The sequence below is a fragment of the Actinia tenebrosa genome, unplaced genomic scaffold (genome assembly GCF_029948245.1).
Source record: "Actinia tenebrosa isolate PJP-AT-01 unplaced genomic scaffold, QUT_ActTen_1.0 PGA_scaffold1__47_contigs__length_23844297, whole genome shotgun sequence".
Taxonomy (NCBI): domain Eukaryota; kingdom Metazoa; phylum Cnidaria; class Anthozoa; order Actiniaria; family Actiniidae; genus Actinia; species Actinia tenebrosa.
Window position 1 is genome coordinate 5074371 of NW_028292578.1, and position 19405 is coordinate 5093775.

The window sequence follows — 19405 nt, forward strand, 5'->3', positions numbered from 1 at the left end:
ATGAGGACATGTGTATTTTTCTCCTCACGAATTATGCAGTCGGCAGGTAGTTCACATGTAATGCAGTCCATATATTGAAAGGTAACTAGAATTCCTCCCAGGCTCCTGCGCCTTAACTTTGATGTAAGGAGATCTTAATAATATCTTATTATTCTTCTTAGGATACGTTACGTAAAGACTTACCTTAGGGTCCTTCATATTATTCTCTTTTTATTTATTATATTAAGTAATGTTAATGAGATATCATTAAAGAATAATAAGGTATCATTAAAACTAAAGGCCCTAAGAATATAAGCCTAATAACATTCAAACATTAAGAAATAATACCCTATCATTAAAACTAAAGGCCCTAAGAATATAAGCCTAATAACATTCAAAACATTAAGAAATAATGACATTAAAACTAAAGGCCTTAAGAGACCCTACCCTATCAGCAACAACGAAGTAGGATCATTAATAAGGCATAAAGAACACCCTACTATAATGACATGCAACGATTGCAACAAACGATTCAGTTCCTTACAGCGACTTAACTATCACACCGAAAACAAGGTCTGCTTTAAGCAACGCGCAGCAACGACATGCGAACATTGCAATAAGACCTTTACGACCAGCCAAGCTCGTTCCTACCACGTCAAAAACAAGGTCTGCTTTAAGCAACGCGCGACAGCAACGACATGCGAACATTGTAATAAGACCTTTGCTACCGCGCAAGCTTGTTCCTACCACGTCGAAAAGAAGGTCTGTCGCCGAAAACAACGCACACAACCTTACTTGCGAAGAATGCAACAAGGTACTAAGCTCTCCTCAAGCACTAGCATACCACATGGAACACAGAGTCTGCCTCAAATCTCTTTGCAAAAGCTGCAACGCATCCTTTGAAGATGCCTGGCACAAATACAGATGTAAACGATACGACCTTTCAGAAGTCGTCTGCGAAGAGCATGGCGACGTAGCAGAACGTTGTTGTCCAGTCGACACGGTAAGGCAATTGAACAACCAGAAAAAAGAAATAGACGACCTCTTTGTGAACTTCGACGTCACATTTGAAAAGGTCGCCTGGGAGAACGTAGACTACTGGAACGACACTTGCGATAAGTGTGGCTGCGTCAGGAAGGAACAACACTTGTGGCAGTGCTTATACGATCCATCACAAGCACGTACTTTCAGTCGCTATGCTGAAATGCGTATGAAAGATGCGCTGCTACAGAAGGCGGAAATGCTACGCCAGCAACGACGATGAAGTCGCCTAAGGATGCCATTGCGCGATGGACCTAATTCATTTCGAGGTTCCTTAATTGTTAACGTTCTATAGAGGATATTGAATGAAGTCCTTGATGGACTCCGTAGCCCACCCCGCTATTGTCAAAAGCGCACCAAACCGTTCTGCACGCTTCAGACTACACATTTCATCATACAATTCCTGCACGCGCTCTTTTAACCGGTCTATCTCTTCCCTTTGTATTTCTATGGTGTCTTTTTTATCCTTTGCGTCGGCGGTAATCATTCTTACTGCTTCCACTGGTTCCATCTATATATGAATCCAGATTACATACCTTGCAATGCTCTGATAGTAGGACCCACCGGCTGCGGAAAGACCCAGTTCATCGTGGAGCAGCTATTAGGACCCTTTAGATACCGCTTCGACTACATAGTGTTATTATGCCCCACCTACGTGAATAACCGCACCTGGGAAGGCATAGGCAGGAATGATGACGACTTCTTCGTAGATATCTTAGACCCTAATGAGTTATCCAACCATTTGAAGTTCTGGCACAAACAATTCCCTAAAGATACACAGACTTTACTCATACTGGATGACATTGCCTGTGGGGACGACGTAAAAAAGCGCACCTCCGAATTAGTGAAGCTCGCTTTCAGCGGCAGACACGACAATATCAGCGTTTGGTTGCTTTCCCAGCAGCTTACCAGTGTCTCTAAACCCTTCAGGGAAAACATAGGCTCTCTCGTAGTATTTTATACGCCCAGTAAGTCTGACCTGGAAACCATCTTAAGCGACTACGGCGGTGAGATATCCAAGGAACAGTTGCATGAATACATGCGGCATTTAAAGACGCATCAACATTCCAAGATGATATTCACTTTAAGGTTTCCTTATAACGTTAACATATATGGAGATTGAGCAGCTCTTAGATGAAGTCCCCACACAGTTAGACGAAAGTAACCTCAAGGAACAACTCAACATCCTTGTGTCTTCGGGGAAGTGTAAAGAAATGATAGGCAAGGAACTTACCCATGAGCAAGTTAACAAGTTGTCAGAAGAGGAAGTCAAAAAGTTCCATAAGAGGTACGAGGCTGCCCTTGCAAGTAAGACCACGGACGCCGTAGCAGACTCAGCCATTAAGCTGGCCACCAAGCTTCTCGGACTTGCGCTGCCCATAGACGACGTGGAGCAACTGCGGAAGGACATAAGAGATGACTATGTCATATCCCAAGAACTTAAGATAACCTGCGGGTGGTTGTCTTTGAAGTGCGGTAAGTTAATGGCAGTCGCCTCTGCGGCTTTGCACGTAGCTCAGCACGTTGACTTGAAAGAGGTACTAGGTTCCTTTGGAACATCTTGGAAGGACTTCAAGAAGGACAGAGAAGTCGAAAAGGTCTTTCAGGCAGCACTTGCTGATAATCAAGTCACCTCAAGTACTTAGTCAAGTCATTATCAAGTCATTCTCAAGTACTTAGTCAAGTCGTCCTTAAGTCGTCTTAAGTACTTAGTCAAGTACTTAGTCAAGTCATTGTCAAGTACTTAGTCAAGTCATCCTTAAGTACTTAGTCAAGTCATTGTCAAGTCGTCTTAAGTACTTAGTCAAGTCATTGTCAAGTACTTAGTCAAGTCGTCTTAAGTCATTCTCAAGTACTTAGTCAAGTCATTGTCAAGTCGTCCTTAAGTACTTAATCAAGTCATCCTTAAGTCATTGTCAAGTCGCCGTCAAGTTATTATCAAGTCCTTCAAGTCCTTAGATATAAGATGAGTGGCACCGAAGAACAACCTCAGGAGGAGCAGAAGATTACCAAGCCTAAATCTGCAGGCAGAGTTGCCGCGGGAAAGAAGCTCGCGGAGATGAACAGAAAGAATAAAGCCAAAAAAGAAGAAAAGGTGGAGGACGAAAGCGAATCCTTTTGGAATCCCGGCTATGTCATCGGCGCGTTAGGAATTGCTATAGCAGCAGGCAGCTTTTACTTACAATGGCGGAATATGAAGCCAGAAGTAAAGTGGGAGGCCCCAACATATCACGCACCTGTGGAGGTCAGAAAAAACAAAATCCCTGAAATGGAATGACCTTCTCGCTTTGTAATATAATGTCGACCGCGTTGTTGAAAACTGTTGAAGAAGCAGCTATCATTACCTCTATTGTTGCTGGTATTGGTTGGGTAGGTAAGAAAGTGCTCAAAGAAGACTTTACTGAAGACCCAAGCAAGAGCTTCGCTAATTTCGCTAAAATGACCGCTGCCGTTGGCGGGGCTATCATGCTAAAGGATTACCTACGAAAGGAAAAGTACCTGCCGACGACGTAAGCTTTGCTTGCGTCTAATATAATGGTTAGCTTAGTCGCAGGTGGAGTTATTGCAGCTTTAGCATTTACAGGAGCTAATTATGGTGGTAGATATCTGGATAAATTAGTTAGCGGTGATAAAAACGCAGAATCTAACGCCGAAAGAAAAAGGCACGACTTAGCGCTGGAGAAATATCAGCGAGACGTGGCGGTTTGGAATAAAAAAAGACAAGCTTACAGGGATTGGTTGGATAAGAATTACCAAGACAAAATGCAGGCGGATAAGAACTTCGAAAACACAGACTACGCCTTCAAACTTTATTCGCAGGCGCACCCCACAGTGGTGTTAAAGAAGCCTGACTTTAAGAATTACTACCAGCCTTCTAAGAAACAAAAAAATAGTGAGTTGGTCTTCGTAGGAGTCGCAGGGCTGGCAGGAGGCGTGGCCTTGGCGTATCTATTATAATGATCGTCTTTTTGGAAAGCGACAAGAATAACTTTACCACTTATCTGAATCCTCCCATCCGCGCGGAAAGGGTTCGGTTGGTTAGTTGCTCTTTGTACAATTCTTGGTATAATTTAATTGATGGCTTTGTCGTTGACAATGCCGCCAAACCAAAAATACCAGATTCCCAATACACACCTATAACACTGGCTAAGGAGCTAGCAAAGCATGGATATACTCTTACCACAGGATTACCCCATGAAATGAAATTCAAAAAAAATAGTGGGAGCGTTAATTTAAAAGGCAGTTCATTGGTAGAACTCCTGGGCCTTACTAGTACCACAATAAATAGCGGTACTACATATGATGTAAAATGGAAAGTCGCATCCTCTTACGAAGTCTATTGCGACTTGGTCCATAGTTACAATAATGGAGAAAAGTCTTCTCTTATGTCCAAGTTTCTACCCAAAGGTAATCCATTTGACCTGGTAGAATACACCCCCATTTCTTTGAGCTATGACTTGTCTAATTTGGTGGAAAGCATAAACATCACCATTAAAGTGGACGGAAAGACGGTGGATTTCAATGGACGTCAAATCAATTTTGTTTTATCCTTCGCTTGAATCAAGCGAAGCGCGATTCTATTCATATAATGGGCCGCGTAGAGGACAAACTTAAAAGGATTTACTATGGGCCTGAAGGCTATTGGAAAGGAGCGTCGGCTATTAAAAAACTCGCGACCGCGGCCAGGGTATCAGAAGAAACGGCTAAGAACTGGTTAAAAAAAACAAACCCTCTGGCAGGTTTATCTTCCCGTGCCCAAGTACATTCCCAGGCCCAGCTTTACCGTAAATGCCCCCAATGAAGTTCATCAGGCGGATTTGCTTTTCTTACCGCACGACAAGGTGAGGAAAAGGACCTATAGGTACGCTTTGACCGTAGTTGATATCGCAAGCAGATACAAGGACGCCGAACCCATAACCAGCAAGGATTCTGGGGAAGTCGCAGAAGCCCTAGGTAGGATTTATAAGCGCGTCTTGAAATGGCCTAAGCTGCTGCAAGTGGATGCGGGGACGGAGTTCATGGGCGTGGTTACTAAGACCCTGAAAGACCACGACACTAAGATTAGGAGAGCCGAAGCTAAGTACCACAGGGGTCAGAGCATCGTCGAAAGATTCAATAAGACCCTGGCCGAGCGTCTCTTTGGGTACCAGTATTGGAAAGAGCTGGAAGATCCCTCCAAACGCAACAGGGAATGGACTCAGAGGCTCCCCCAGGTCGTCGCGGCTTTGAACAACGAGGCGGTCAGGGCTACGGGAATAAAACCCAGAGATGCCATAAAAAAGAAACACGTGGAACACAAGCCCTACGTCAGAAGTTCGAGGGCGGTCTTCCCCCAGGAGAAGAGATTAGGTAATGTCGCGGTACGATATCTCTACGGACCGGGTGAATTAGAAGGAGGATCCAAAAGAGCTACGGATCCTAATTGGTCTTTGGAAACTTACCAGATCCGAAGTGCGATAGCTAAGAAGGGTCAGCCCATCTTGTATTATCTTCATGATGGTCCCACACGTGGGTTCGTCATGGAAGAACTGCTTATCGTGTGATGTCCGAATGCTATCGTATGCACTCCGTCATCACACATCCATCGCTTACCGTCAAATGCAGACAGTGACACCTTCTCCTGTGTGACGTTATGTATCTGATGACCATAGCTGCGCAGGCTGTTCATCTTATGCCGCTGTTCCTTGCGTGTTCGTAATACGTTGAGGTAGGACTCGTGCGTAATGTCCTTCTTAACCACGTATTTTTTTACGCCTTTAGCTTTCTTTTCTACGCCGTCCAGCTTTAGCACGCTGTACATCTTAGGTTTCAGGCCCACGTATTCCACGATGGGTTTTCCTTTCATCTCGTCCTTCATTTTCCCGATTACTTTCTTGTTTTTAGGGGAGTAAAGAAAGTGATCGCGTGGGTAATCGCTGGTGTCGTATTCATCGATGTCGGGAACACAGTCTTCGTAAATGTCTTCCGTCTGCACCTCTAGTATCAAGGAATCGGTGTCGGTGTATAAGAGGCGGCACTTATCACCGTATTTCGGTTTTAGCTTGTCGTAGTAAAACTCATACATGAGCAGCTTTGATAGGTCTAACACTGTAAACCCCGTGTATACGGGTTTATTCAGGAATAGATTCGCTTTCTTCGTGTGAATCACGTAGAAGTTTAACATTTCTACGTATCTAACGAATCCAGGCTGTGACACGTATGCTTCTGCTTCCTCTCTGGTGCTGGCTATCTTTATGCTTACGCGCTTGCGGATGTTCTCCATTGTCTTACCAAATACGCTATTGTTCATTAGTTTAAACAGGTTCTTTTCGAAGTCATTCTTTGCCTGCGTACGCTTTTGTGTGTTAAAGTCAATGTAGGAGCGCATCCATGGTTCCTGCGTGAACTTCAAAACGCGATGGATCTTCTTCACGCGTAAGCCGTGGCGCACATAGAACTGCAGGTTGCGGTAATGCACCACGTACTTTCGCTTGTCCATCAGGTTCATCGTTAGCTTCCTGTAGGGTTTGTAGCCAGGACACATTTCCCTCTGCAGCGGACTCAGCTGCTTAAATGGTATTTCTATTGCTTCTGGTGCTAATGGGAACTCATTGTGTGCGTCGTGCAAGTGCTCTGGGTATTCCAGATCCACCTCCAGCACGTAACCTTTGTCGTCTTCTTTGCCTACGTTTAGGTAAAACTCTATGGGCTTTATGTTGTCCCATTCGAAGTCGCGTACAGGTAAGTACTGCGACATTGCCCAACCGTAGAGGTTGTTTGCGTCTAAGTAGAATATGTATGTGGTTGGCTTCTCCGGGTCGTACTCCACCGTGGGATTGTTTGCGCGGGCGTATCGTCTGCTGGGTCCGCAAACACCGCCGCGGATACCGTCTTCCATAAAGCGGTACATGTCGTATTCCGTTAGGAAATCCAGTTGCGCGTTTGTCTTCTTTAGAAGCGCACTCCAACTAAGCCCAGGAGCCGTGTAGAAGTTCGCTGGATCCAACCCGTAGTATTCCATTGCCATCTTTCGAAAGCTTTGGAAAACATCCGCGAGCAGCACTACGTCTGAACGTAGGTAGATGTCGTGGTATTCTCCCATATTCTCACAGGAGTACTTTTCCCACACATCTAACGCATGCTGGTACTCCTCGTCCTTTATACCAGACTCGTTTAGGGTGCTGTAGAATCTCTCTTTGGGTGGTAGGGGCTCTTCGAATCGCTCCCAGGAGTCCATGTATTCGTATGGGTAGACTCCTTTCCTTTCCGCGCCGTATTGACTGGAAATGGGGAACTCCGTGTTGTATTTAACCAAGTTTGCTAAGGAGTCCGCCATGAACTGCTGTGAGTCTAAGAACTTCAGCTTGCCTACAGTTACGGACATGTACCTTTCTTTGTTGTTGGGTATGCACTTTACTTCGGAGCCGTCTGTTCCTTGTAAAAGTAAGTGACTGTCGTAACCCCTTAAATTATGAAAGAATACGGGTATTTCCATTTCTGGATCTACTTTGAAGTTTATGTTGCATTTCCAATGAGCCGCACCTCTGTATTTACCCGTGATGTGGCAGTGATCTCTAACCTTATCCACATAGAAATCCTCAACAAATGCTTTGTGGCAGTGAATGCAATGCGTGGAGGGCTTTCCCGGCTTCTCACCCTTCTTAGCATACTTCCCGCATTTAAAATGAGCTTCTCCTAAATACTTTCCATCTTCATCCCACGCTTTCTTGGCTCGTCTTCCAAACTGAAGAAGCGTATGTTGGCAAATGTGGCATTTCTTTGCCTTGGTAAAAGCCTCCTGGTTCTCTTTGGTAAATTCCATCTTCTTTGAACGTCTTAATTGTTCTCTTATCTCTTCCTCCTCTTCTCGCAATGCTTCTAGAAACTCATTAGCTGCGTTCTTACCTCGGTAAATTACAGGAGGGTTGGCCTTACCGTCTGATCTGACTACTATGTAACCAAAGGAGCAGATCTCGTGTAATCCCACCTTATTCGTGGCACCACTTTTCTGCTCTTCCTTAGTTATCAACGCTTCAAAGTCTGCATATATCACGTAAGGCACCTGCATCTGCTTTTGATGGTCTGAGTAGGATAGGTTCTTATCTGTGGGCATCTGGATCCGTTGCGCCACTTCTTCGACTCCGCGACATATTTCATCGTGTTCCTTTAGAGCTTTAACGCTGGTAAAGGATAATAAGCAGCAATCGCAGAAGTATTTCTTACCTTTGTGTTTGGTGTGTCTGTAAAACAGTCTGCTAATATGTTTAACCCACGAATAATGTCCGCCGTGGTAGAAGAGGTGTATTCGTTCTCCCTTACTCTTTGACAACACTAGTGGTACTATCGTTTGGTCTCTGACTCCGTAAACGTTAATTGCTAAATCGTTTATTTCCTCAAATATGGGGATGTCTATCAACTGCATGGGAAATTCCACACCGTCCCACTCTAAATCGTCTGTGGGATACTTACTTGTCCTACATGGATCCTTATCTACTGGATACAGTGCGGATCGTATTGCCCACATAAAGCAGCGGTTGTCGTCATTCTTTACGTTAACGATTGCCTTCTTCCTTTCTACCCACACCGGCAGGGGCACGTAACTTCCTCCTCGTATTGGCACGTACCTTGCCATGCTAACCTCCATACCTTCTACCTCCTCCACTGTCCAACCTGATCCTTCTTTCGTGTAGTTAGACAGCGACTCCATTATTGCTTCTAAGGCTTCGCTGAGTGACTTATCCAGATTGGTGGACTCTAATATCACTAACGACTTCGATCGCAGCATTGCTGTCGTCGTTGCCTCATCTTTTGACAAACTTACTTCTACCATTATACTCGCTTTCAGGGCTCCTAATTCTTCTATGCCTTTTCGAAGCGTTCTCTTGACCTTCATTTCTGACTGGCGCCAAAACTGTCTAACATCAATCTCACCGTTACCGGGCATTGACACCGTTTCGAAATTGCTTTGGGATTCCATCTATATAATAGGAGATATCTTATGCCTAATTCCAGACCCTTTTCAGATCGTCGTAGTCATACTCACAATCCTGACAATGCCAAAACAATTTAACCTTAGTCTCAAATTTCTTACCACATCCACAATCATAGCTACTCATACATTTCGTCTTCATCTTTAAATGCTTCTTCAAGTCCACTTCTTTCTTAAAAGTTCTCTTACAATCTTCGCACTCCATATATAGACTAACATATCTTACATAGACGCGGGATGCGGGTAATCGCGGTACGAATCGAGATGGGTACTTTAGACGGGTAATCCTCCGGTTGTCGTTGCGCTAGAACCCCCATTCCCTATACTACTTGTAGTACTTCTAATATTTCAAATCTTTGCTTAGAGTTGTATTTTTGATAGCTTTACATGTCGGTCATAACGAATTTTTTAGATCGATTGGCACCGAAAAATATTTCTGCTCCAGCAAATGATACTTGATTGAAAGCGATCTATTCGTGTTTGAACGTTTTAAGCATTATTCTTCGACATTTTGTATTGCAGGTAAATGGTATCATATCGCGGCTTCATTCGACAAAAAAACAGGCCTGGTTCGCACCTTCATAAATGGTGGAAAATTGTTCGAGGAAAAGGCGAACTTTGAAGCAAGTTATTTGATTACCACGGGAATAATCACGATAGGAAAGCGTATGTTAGGCAGGCGTTTGGTTGGTGAGACAATGGAACAGATAGTAGACAGACAGAATTATTTTCAGGGAGAAATGGATATGTTTTATATGTACAAATCCGCTGTGACAGAAGACGACTTACGAAAAATATACAATCAGTGTCATTTCAGTGGAGGAGGTGGGTATTTTTGTAGTGCAACCACGTGACCGAAAAATCCCTTGAAATGTGTATAATGATGAAACAGCTGCCATCTTGGTTGATCTAACAAGAGAAGCTTATTGAGGAATACTTTGTTATCGTCAACCAAGATGGCGGCTATGACGTAACATGCACCCCAAGAATTCATAAAAATGAGCTGCGTTCAAGAAAGATTGCATCACATTCCTCAATCACTAGGGGATGATGTGATTCTCAGGAAATTGCGTTCATTTTATATTAGACTTGACTTCTTTAAATTAAAAAAGGTTGTTGAAGGTTTTGCTGCATAAAGACCCCTTGCGTTGATTGCCTAGAGGAATCGTCCTGGGGGAGAAAACAATAGGCCGTCTTTTCTTATGCCAAAAAATCCAATGTTTTGTTCCCCAGAACGTCTCTTCTCGTCTCTTAACATAGATCATTCGGTAACTATTGTCAGCACATGAGAAATATGCCGGAAAGACGTGCAGCCAAGGCTTAGAAAACAAACAAACAAAACAAACAAACAGACAGACAGACAGACAGACAGACAGACAAACAACACCGGCAACAAAAAAGTAAGAAAAGAAAGAGTTAGAATGCCATATCCATTATCCCCTGTGAACCGTTTCAACCAAAAAAGAATCCATTATGTTTCTAGCTTTTGATTTCATATGTTACAGCTTCTTTCTTCATTTTCTTCATTCCGTCCAGATTATTTATTTCTGGTCACGTTACACACTGCGAACGAGTTCAGAGCAGGCACCCACGCTAATATTTTTATCAAGATATTTGGAGAAGATGGAGAGACTGAAGAAATATATCTCCGTGGAGCAGGAAAAAAGAGAGGAATGTAAGTAGTATCTATTATCAAATCCAAGACACCAGAGATAAGAGGCGAGCCGAATTTTGATTCTATATTTTCCTATGCCCTACTACCTTAGTGGCTAAAGATCCTACAAGCGTCTTAGATAATTGTCATTACCCATCATGAGTCACGGTTCTAACATTTTAAAACAATTACAAACCCTTTTTGCTTTTTTTTTAGGTCTGAAATGTATCATATTTATAGAACGAGTATCGGAAACCTGGTTAATATACACGTTCGAATGGATGGTTACTGGGGATCAAACTGGATTCTAGACAAAGTAAGCGCAGACCTTTGTCATACAGTTGCCTTGAATATTTGATGTATCTGCACAAAGCATGCACGTGCTCGCGCGCACCCTTTTCTATTAAGCAATTTGCCAAAGGCAGGTGGTTACACAATAGAACATTAGGTCCCCTACGAGGTGTATTATCCGAACCCAACCCATGAACTATACAATATACTAAACAACCCTCAAAGAAACCCCTAAGAAAAAATATAAATAATCAAATAAGGAAAAATAATGAAAGACAAATTTTCAAATTTTTGTAAATTGCATAACTAATGCCGTGAGAGTGAAAAACTATAGCTATATTGATTGAAATAATAATAATAATAATAATAATAATAATAATAATCAGTCTTTATTCATATTGATAAAATACAATCAAGTGGTGCGCTAAGAGACTAAAACATAAAAGGACTAAAAATACTAATATTTATAAATTAATCTGTTAGAAAAACTATTCTTAAAACGTTCAGTGTTAACCGCAGGCATAGTGGTATTTGATCTTCTTAAATTATATGAACTAATTTTGGCAATAGGCATTAATATTTTTAAAGGATCCTTATCAGCTTCTTAACCTTGGCTGCAATTTTCGTATCTACATTTTCTAACATGCTTCTGATATCCCGATGTTGGTTAGCACATAAGCACAAGCGCAACATAAGAGTGAACGCCCTCACTGGGAAATTCATTGACATAAGCACAGCGCAAGCATTTTCAACAAACTATGAATTTTATCACTGTGCGATAAGGCAAATTGAGATTCCATACAACGTTTTTAACACATACCTAGGGTATTACTCGATACCTCGATACTAAATATCTCTTTTGTTAATGTTTCAGATCACAGTTATCCTGGGTGACCGCGAGAATGGTTCGCTGTTTGAGTTTCCTTGTGGTTGCGAATTCACTTATGGAGATAATCAAAGAATGCTTCCTGCCAAACCAAAAGGTGAATTGTTACGTCTCCTTTACCAGATGCTTATATTTAAGTTTATTATATAGACACTTGTGTTTTACTGGAAAATACGCCACCCGTATTTTTCACTGAGATAATTTAGATATTCTCACAGGTGAAGAATTCGATGACCTCACTTCCGATGTTTTCCCGCTCACTTTAACGCGCGCTGCAAAAAGTTTCTGCTTGTGAATGTAGCACAATTATAAAAGAAAACTACACATTGGCTTGGATAATTTGATAGTAGTTGCGATATCTGATTGTCTGATGTTGTGACACAACAACCAACATCATAAGATACGACTTATTGATCAATAATGTTACGAGTATGATGATAGTTATATATAGACATTGATAATAGACAATTGTAAAAATATTATAAGATATAACTTATTGATCAATATTGTTATGAGTATAATGATGGTTATATATAGACATTAATAATAGATCAGACAATTCTACTTTACACACAAGACACCAGAACCATCCGTACTAACTAATAACTGACCATCCTTTAAAACAGTTATATATGTAGGGTTCTTGATTACATCACAAGTCTTTCCTACAAAACGACCATCCAATGTGAATTTTTGTACGCGGTTATTACCAATATCACACACCAGTAGATGATGGTCATTATCAATAGCCAGGCCCCATGGTCTATTCAGCTGACCATCAGCACTGCCTTTACCACCAATCGTCGATACTCTAGTCGGTACGTTACCTTTCTTCTCAAATACATGAATCACGTGATTGTTATAATCACTGACGTAAAACTGTCCATCATGTGTTATCACATCATATGGAGTAAAATTGTCCTTTGCTGTCAAACCAAACTGATATTGATAGTCACCTTCTCTTGTGAAGACTCGAACACGATGATTACCACCATCACACACAATGATGTTACCATCCTCATCAATGTGTACTCCACATGGATTGCTAAACTCTCCATCCCTGTTACCTTGGTTACCAAACGTTTTTACCAATTTTCCTGTTGTAGTGTTCACTATACATATTCTATGTGTAGAAGGTTTATTACACAACAATGTTTACGGCGTTCAAATCGATTGGTTTTACACACAGAAAAGTAAAATCCTAGAAAAAAGACATTAAGTTAAACACTTATAACACCACGAACAAACGAGGCACATTTAGCTCACAAACAATGCGAATAGAAGACAAAAACAAGATGAAAATTAAGAGAGAACAAACACTTACCAAACGATGAACGACTCACAATAAGCACATGGCAGACAACACGGCGCGCGGGGTTAATCGGTTAGGGAACCACACGGACACTGGACATACTGAAACGACGGATATACGCACTAACTCAAAACTGTTGAGAAATGCCTCAACATCCTGGGGCTCCAGGCTGAAATAATTACGCTAATTATCAACAACAAATTATAAACGATTCAGGCAAAGTTCTAGCTCAAAGGCTACTTAATGTTCACAGTTCAATCTTGTCTTTAAACTGATTCCTCCAGCAAACATAGCTTCGTGATGGGGCGAACTAATGTTGAGTTCTGGGTCTTGACTTCTGCCGATCTCACGTGAGCATCTCGACCGGGGAAGACCTTAGTTACACGGCCAAGTAGCCACCTGCATCTTGGTTCTGCGCTGTCAGTTATGAGGACTAGATCATTTACTTTCAAGTCCCTCTTCTTTAACAGCCACTTTTGTCTCTGCTGGAGGGTCGGCAGGTATTCACGGATCCATCTGTTCCAGAAGTGGTCTGAAAGGACTTGGGCATGTCTCCATTGTTTCCTTGAGTAAACGTCATGGTCTGTGAATATTCCTGGTGCTGGTGTAGCATTCGATCTGAGGAGCAGGAAGTGGTTGGGAGTAAGTGGTTCAAGGTCCCTTGGGTCATCGCTACTTGGGCAGAGGGGACGGCTGTTCAGTATAGATACAGCTTCGCAAAATACAGTGCGCAAGGTTTCAAGTCCGATGGTTGCACTTGGACTTCCAACGATAGCCCTCATAGTTTTGCGTACACTTCGTATCATTCTTTCCCAAACTCCCGACATGTGACTGGCTGCCGGGGGCTGGAACCGCCACTTGAAAGTTGGGTAACTGTGGAACTCGGTGCCCTTGGAAAGCATCGCATTCTTTATTTCCTTCTGGTTTAGCTCCTGGATTTCGAGTCGAAGCTCCTTCTCAGCTCCGGCAAAGTTCGTCCCATTGTCTGACCATATCTCTTTCGGGGTGCCTCTGACAGAGATGAATCTCCTTAGGGCTTGGATAAAGGTGTCTGTCTCTAGTGAACTCACGTCCTCAATGTGTATAGCTCTGGAGTTAAAGCATACGAAAATGCATCCGTAGACCTTAACGCTACTGCGACCTCGTTTAACATGAAACGGGCCGAAAAAATCGACTCCCGTGTATGTAAAGGGCGGTTGGTACGGTGTTAGCCTTTCCTTGGGTAGGTTTCCCATTATCTGCTGCATGGTTGAAGCGTTTCGTCTGCGACATTGAACACACTTGTGTAGCACGCGCCTTACTAGAGTTCTTGCTTGCAGGATCCAGTATCGTTGGCGCATAGTAGATAGCACGTGTTCTCTTCCAGCATGACCAAGAATCTTGTGATAGTGCCTTACGATCAGCTCAGATATTGGATGGTCTCTGGGTAGGATCATGGGATGAGCCGTACTGTAGGGAATCGGTGCGCGGTGTACTCTTCCTCCGACGAGTATGACACCTTCATTTAGTACTGGGCTCAGATTGGCTAACTTGCTCTGACGCTTGACTTGACGTCCCTCTTGTAGGGCGAGGCACTCTTCGTGGAAACAGCTCTGCGCTAGCCTCACGATTTCTCTGCTCGCATCTCGAATTTCAGCAGATGAAAGATAAGGTTGTTGGCAACGGTAAGTTTCTTTCTTTACGCCCCTCACAAATCTGAGTAGCCATGACATCACTCTGGTTAGAAGAGGCCAGGACGAGTAACGTTTCAACAGGAGGTCAATCTGTGACCCTGAGGTTATCACCATTGCAGTTGTCGCTGCGTCTGACTGCTCGTCGGGTTCTTCTGTAATCTCTGGCTCTTCTGTCGGCCACTGTTCTTCCGGCAGCAGCAAGAATTCTGGTCCACGCCACCATCTACAATCTCGTTTAAAATAATGAATGTTTGCTCCTCGAGAGCCTTCGTCTGCAGGGTTCTGGAGGCCCGGCACGTGTTTCCATTGTTCTGGTAACGAGGCCTCGTGTATTTCGGTCACCCGATTAGCGACGAACACTGGGAAACGTCTTGTCTTGTTCCTGATGTACTGCAGGGTGGTCATAGAATCCGTCCAGAAAATGGTCGAACTTACGGACAGGTCCAGTTCTTTCAGAACAGTCTTGCAAAGGCGTGTAGCCACCACTGCCGCCTGGAGTTCGAGGCGGGGAATTGTCCACTCTCTTAACGGTGCGTTCCGCGCTTTGCCCATTACAAATGCGCAGTGCGCCTTCCCAGTCTCATCAGTCATTCGTAGATAAGAAACAGCAGCCAAACCTCGTCTGGATGCGTCGCTGAAGGTGTGTAGTTGAATGTTCACGATTACACTTAGCTCTGGGCTCTGGAAACATCTTGGGATCTGGACATGCACGACGTGTGGTATCCCTCGAGACCACTCTCGCCATATCGACAGATATGGTTCTGGGATTTCTTGATCCCATGACACTCCCGCTCTCCATAAATCTTGCAGGAGGATCTTTACTGATAACGTGAGGGGGGCTAGAAATCCCAAGGGGTCGAACAACGAACTGACCACCGAAAGTACTCCTCTTTTCGTTGGAGGCTTGTTCGTTGGTATAACCTTGAATCTGAAGGTATCTGACTCTGCGTCCCAGGTCACTCCTAATGCTCTTTCCATTGGTAACTTGTCGAGATCCAAATTTAGCGTTGGACTAGCTCTGTCTTTTGGAGGGATGGACGTCAGCACTTCGCGGCAGTTACTTGTGAACTTGGTAAGCTTGAAACCGCCTACCTTCAGCAATTTAACTAGGTCGGTTGCAAGACGAGTAGCCTCTTCCGTCGTTGGAGCGGACTTCAGTAGGTCATCTACGTAGAAGTTACGGTAGACTGACTGGATGACTTCTGGATCGAAATCACTTGCGTTGTCCTCAGCGTTCATTCGTAGGGCCCTGTTCGCACAGCATGGCGAAGACTTGGCTCCGAATATGTGCACTAACATTTTGTACTCGTCTGGTGAGTCTTCTAGGCTGTTGGACCACCATAAAAATCTTAATGTATCTGTATCGCTCTCGATGACTCTAGTCTGATAAAACATTGATTCAATGTCTGCTGTGAAGGCGACCCTTTCTTGGCGGAAGCGGATGAGCACACCTGTCAGGTCGTTGATAATACTTGGGCCTTGTAACAGCTGATCGTTGAGTGATGTGCCGCCGAACCTAGCGGCCGCGTCGAAGACGACACGTGTCTTTCCCGGCTTGTTGGGGTTGCTTACAGGGTGGTGGGGTAAGAACCAGGTCTTGTCGCTCACTGTCTCGACTTCGTCCTTCGTTAGCTTCCGAGCGTATCCCTTGTCTAAGTGGCCCTCGATTGCTGATTTGTATCTAAGCAACAACTCCGGATCTCTAACGAGACGTCCCTTGAGACTTCGTAGTCTAGCTTCAGCAAGCGGGCGGTTGTAAGGTAATTGGGGTTTCTCTCTCTTCCATAGCAAACCCATTTGGTAGTGTCCATCTTGCTTCGAGATGGTATCTTCTATCACCTTCATTGCTCTTTTATCCTCCACCGACATTGGTTCGCTCTCCGGTCTCTCAATACCATAAGACTCTACTTTCCAAAACTCCTCTACTTGATGGCTCAGAGTAGTGTCTGTTCCGCATACGTGATTGGAACACGACCCTTTGCATGGTCTCTCCTTGGAGGCTCCGCCGAGGACGCTCCAGCCTAAGATTGTTCTGATGGCAAAGGGTTCGTCGGATTTTCCCTGTCTAACTTCAAGGGGTAGGAAGGCTTCTTGGACACCCGTTCCGATGAGGAGTGATATCTTCTTTCTCTGCACTTCTGGAAATGGTACTTCTTTCAGGTGTGGCCAACGATCAACGGCCTTGAGGATCTTGGCGTGTTTAAGAGGGATCTCCAGCTCCTTAATAGCCCACGCTGAGCTGACATTAACGGATCGTCTGTCATTAGTGTTCTCTAATGATGAAATGATGAACTCTACTTTCGTACCGTTTTCTGGAACTCCAGTATTGCTGACGGTAGACAACGAGATTCGGCTCGGAGTCCCTTGCATGCCGAGTTCGTTTGCTAGTGATGGGTCTATCATGCTTATGTCTGAACCCGTGTCTAGTAGACCGTAGGTTGTGACTGAGTCTCCTTTCTTACTTATCACTTTAAGTGGTATGACTTGTAACAGAACTTCACAGGAGTCAACACTTGAGGAGACTGCGTGTGATCCACCAACATCGGAATTCACAGTGGGTTCGGCCTTGCCGGTTTCTTGTGAGAAAGTTGCAGCATTTGCTCCTTCAGTCTCTTTCTTGTCATTGAAATGCAGCAATGTGTGATGCGGTTTGTCGCAGCTTGGCGCACGACATCTCGTAGATGACCCGCACGATCTGGAGCGGTGTTTAGTTGAACTGAGGCAGTTGAAGCATATATGCCTGGACTTGACAAGGTCGTTTCTCTCTTTCGGTGATTTGGCTTTAAAGACATCACAGTGATACAGTCTATGCGACTTGGAACACAGGAAACATGACTCTGCTGGACCTTTAACATCGGTACTGGTTGTAAAGGTTGAGACCCTCTGTGTTGTTGTCTTTATTCTTGGTTTTAGGCTTGTCAGTCCTTCGGCCGGCGGCTTAGCGAGGAAGGGGTGGTTGACGACATCTGCTCTCTCTCTTAAAAACTCGGCAACGTCCTTGAAGTTTGGCATGGTCTGACCTTGCCTTTCACGCTTGTTCAACAGCTCTACAAATCTGGACTGTATCTGTCTTGGTAGACGAGCCATTATTTTCTCTAGGTTATCTGTGTTCATCTCGGATAGATAACCCATCGCATCTAGGGTATCGTAGTTCGACTGTACCAGATCGGCGAAGTTCCGCAGCGCCTGACTGTCGTTCGCTTGGATGACTGGTCCCTTTGTCATTGTTTCAATACATGCCTTCACAACTTGATACGGCTTTCCGAAGCGCTCTTCTAGCACCTTAAAAGCCTTGTCGAGCCCCCCAGGTATGGTTTCGTATCTCTGCACTGCAGCTAAGGCTGGTCCCTCAAGGAATTGAAGTAGTCGAGTCATTTTTACAGCGTCATCCAGGGGTCTCGATTCTACTAGCTGCTTGAACCTCTGGCGAAAACCATGATATTTGTTGGGCGAGCCGTCGAACTTTAACACTTGAACATTTGGTAGGTCGTTGGCTGCACTAATCCTGTCCATGGTTGATACGATTGTGGTGAGAAGGGTTTCCCCCGCTAAGGCGTTGGTAGTTGAGGGTGTGTCTACTGGTAGGCCCGTCTGTGGGACGGTTAACATGGGCTTGATCTTGTCGGGTTTTTCATCGTCCTTCATCACTGTCTCCTGAATCATCATAGGTCGCATGGGCTCTATTCCGGCTGTCGCAATGTTAAGCCAGTCCTTGCTCTCCATGTTGTTGTGCGTACTTGTCTGGTCCGTGTTCGGACACTGGTATTCACGGTTTTTCGGGGGTAGAATATCCTCTTCTCGATAGTAAGGTAGGTCTTTGGGTGTGGACGTCTTGATCATTTTGGGTAAGACAGATGGGCTTGGTGTTTGGTAGTCCGAGAACATGGGTGGAGGTGGAATTATAGGTGCCTCAAAGCTGCTAAAGTTTCCTCCTTCAAGCGAGTTTTCAAACATTTCACGGGGCTGGTCGGACTGGTCAGTTTGCACAGGTTCCTGATTCTGGGTAGTTTGCACGTTAACTGATCTCTCAGGAGAGAAATCCACTGATTTACCACTGCCACATTGCACTCTGGACAGCTCTAAGGCCTGTTGTAGTTCTTCTTCCTTCTGTTTGATTTCTATTTCCAACCTTGTCATCTCGAGCTCAACTGTGTTTGAGATATAAGAATTCATTTTCTTGTAGTATTCTTGCACTCTAAGTCGCTGGGACTGAAACTGTTCTTCAACACTGCGGTATTTCTCACACGATTTGTTTAACAATTCTCCATATTTTTCACAACATTCCTTGTAGCGATCAAAGGCGCCGCTAAGGCGGCCTTGGAGGTCTTGAATGTCTTCGATATTTGCATAACCATTCAAACTCTCGTCAATTTTCTTGTACAACCGAGTCAAAAAGGCAATATATCCACTTCGGGATTTATCAAGACTACGGATCTTCTCAATTAACACTCCTTGCATGTCCATAGCTTGACATTTCACTCATAGGTGATCACGTTTGGATTTTACGGCGATGTAGAAGGTTTATTACACAACAATGTTTACGGCGTTCAAATCGATTGGTTTTACACACAGAAAAGTAAAATCCTAGAAAAAAGACATT

At 44.0% G+C, this 19405-nt stretch overlaps 2 protein-coding genes across 2 annotated transcripts; both read right to left on the reverse strand.

Moving 5' to 3' along the window:
- Positions 1-11307: 11307 nt before the first annotated feature.
- Positions 11308-12969, reverse strand: LOC148909738 (E3 ubiquitin-protein ligase TRIM32-like; the record flags this gene model as incomplete). Its single annotated transcript, XM_089032170.1, has 1 exon — positions 11308-12969. A coding segment is annotated over one exon (588 nt), but the record flags the coding sequence as incomplete, so codon positions are not given.
- Positions 12970-13398: 429 nt separating this feature from the next.
- Positions 13399-19269, reverse strand: LOC148909739 (uncharacterized). The gene has a single exon (XM_089032171.1). The coding sequence runs from the start codon at positions 19267-19269 to the stop codon at positions 13399-13401; it is 5871 nt and encodes a 1956-aa protein (XP_088888297.1).
- Between the last annotated feature and the right edge of the window lie 136 nt (positions 19270-19405).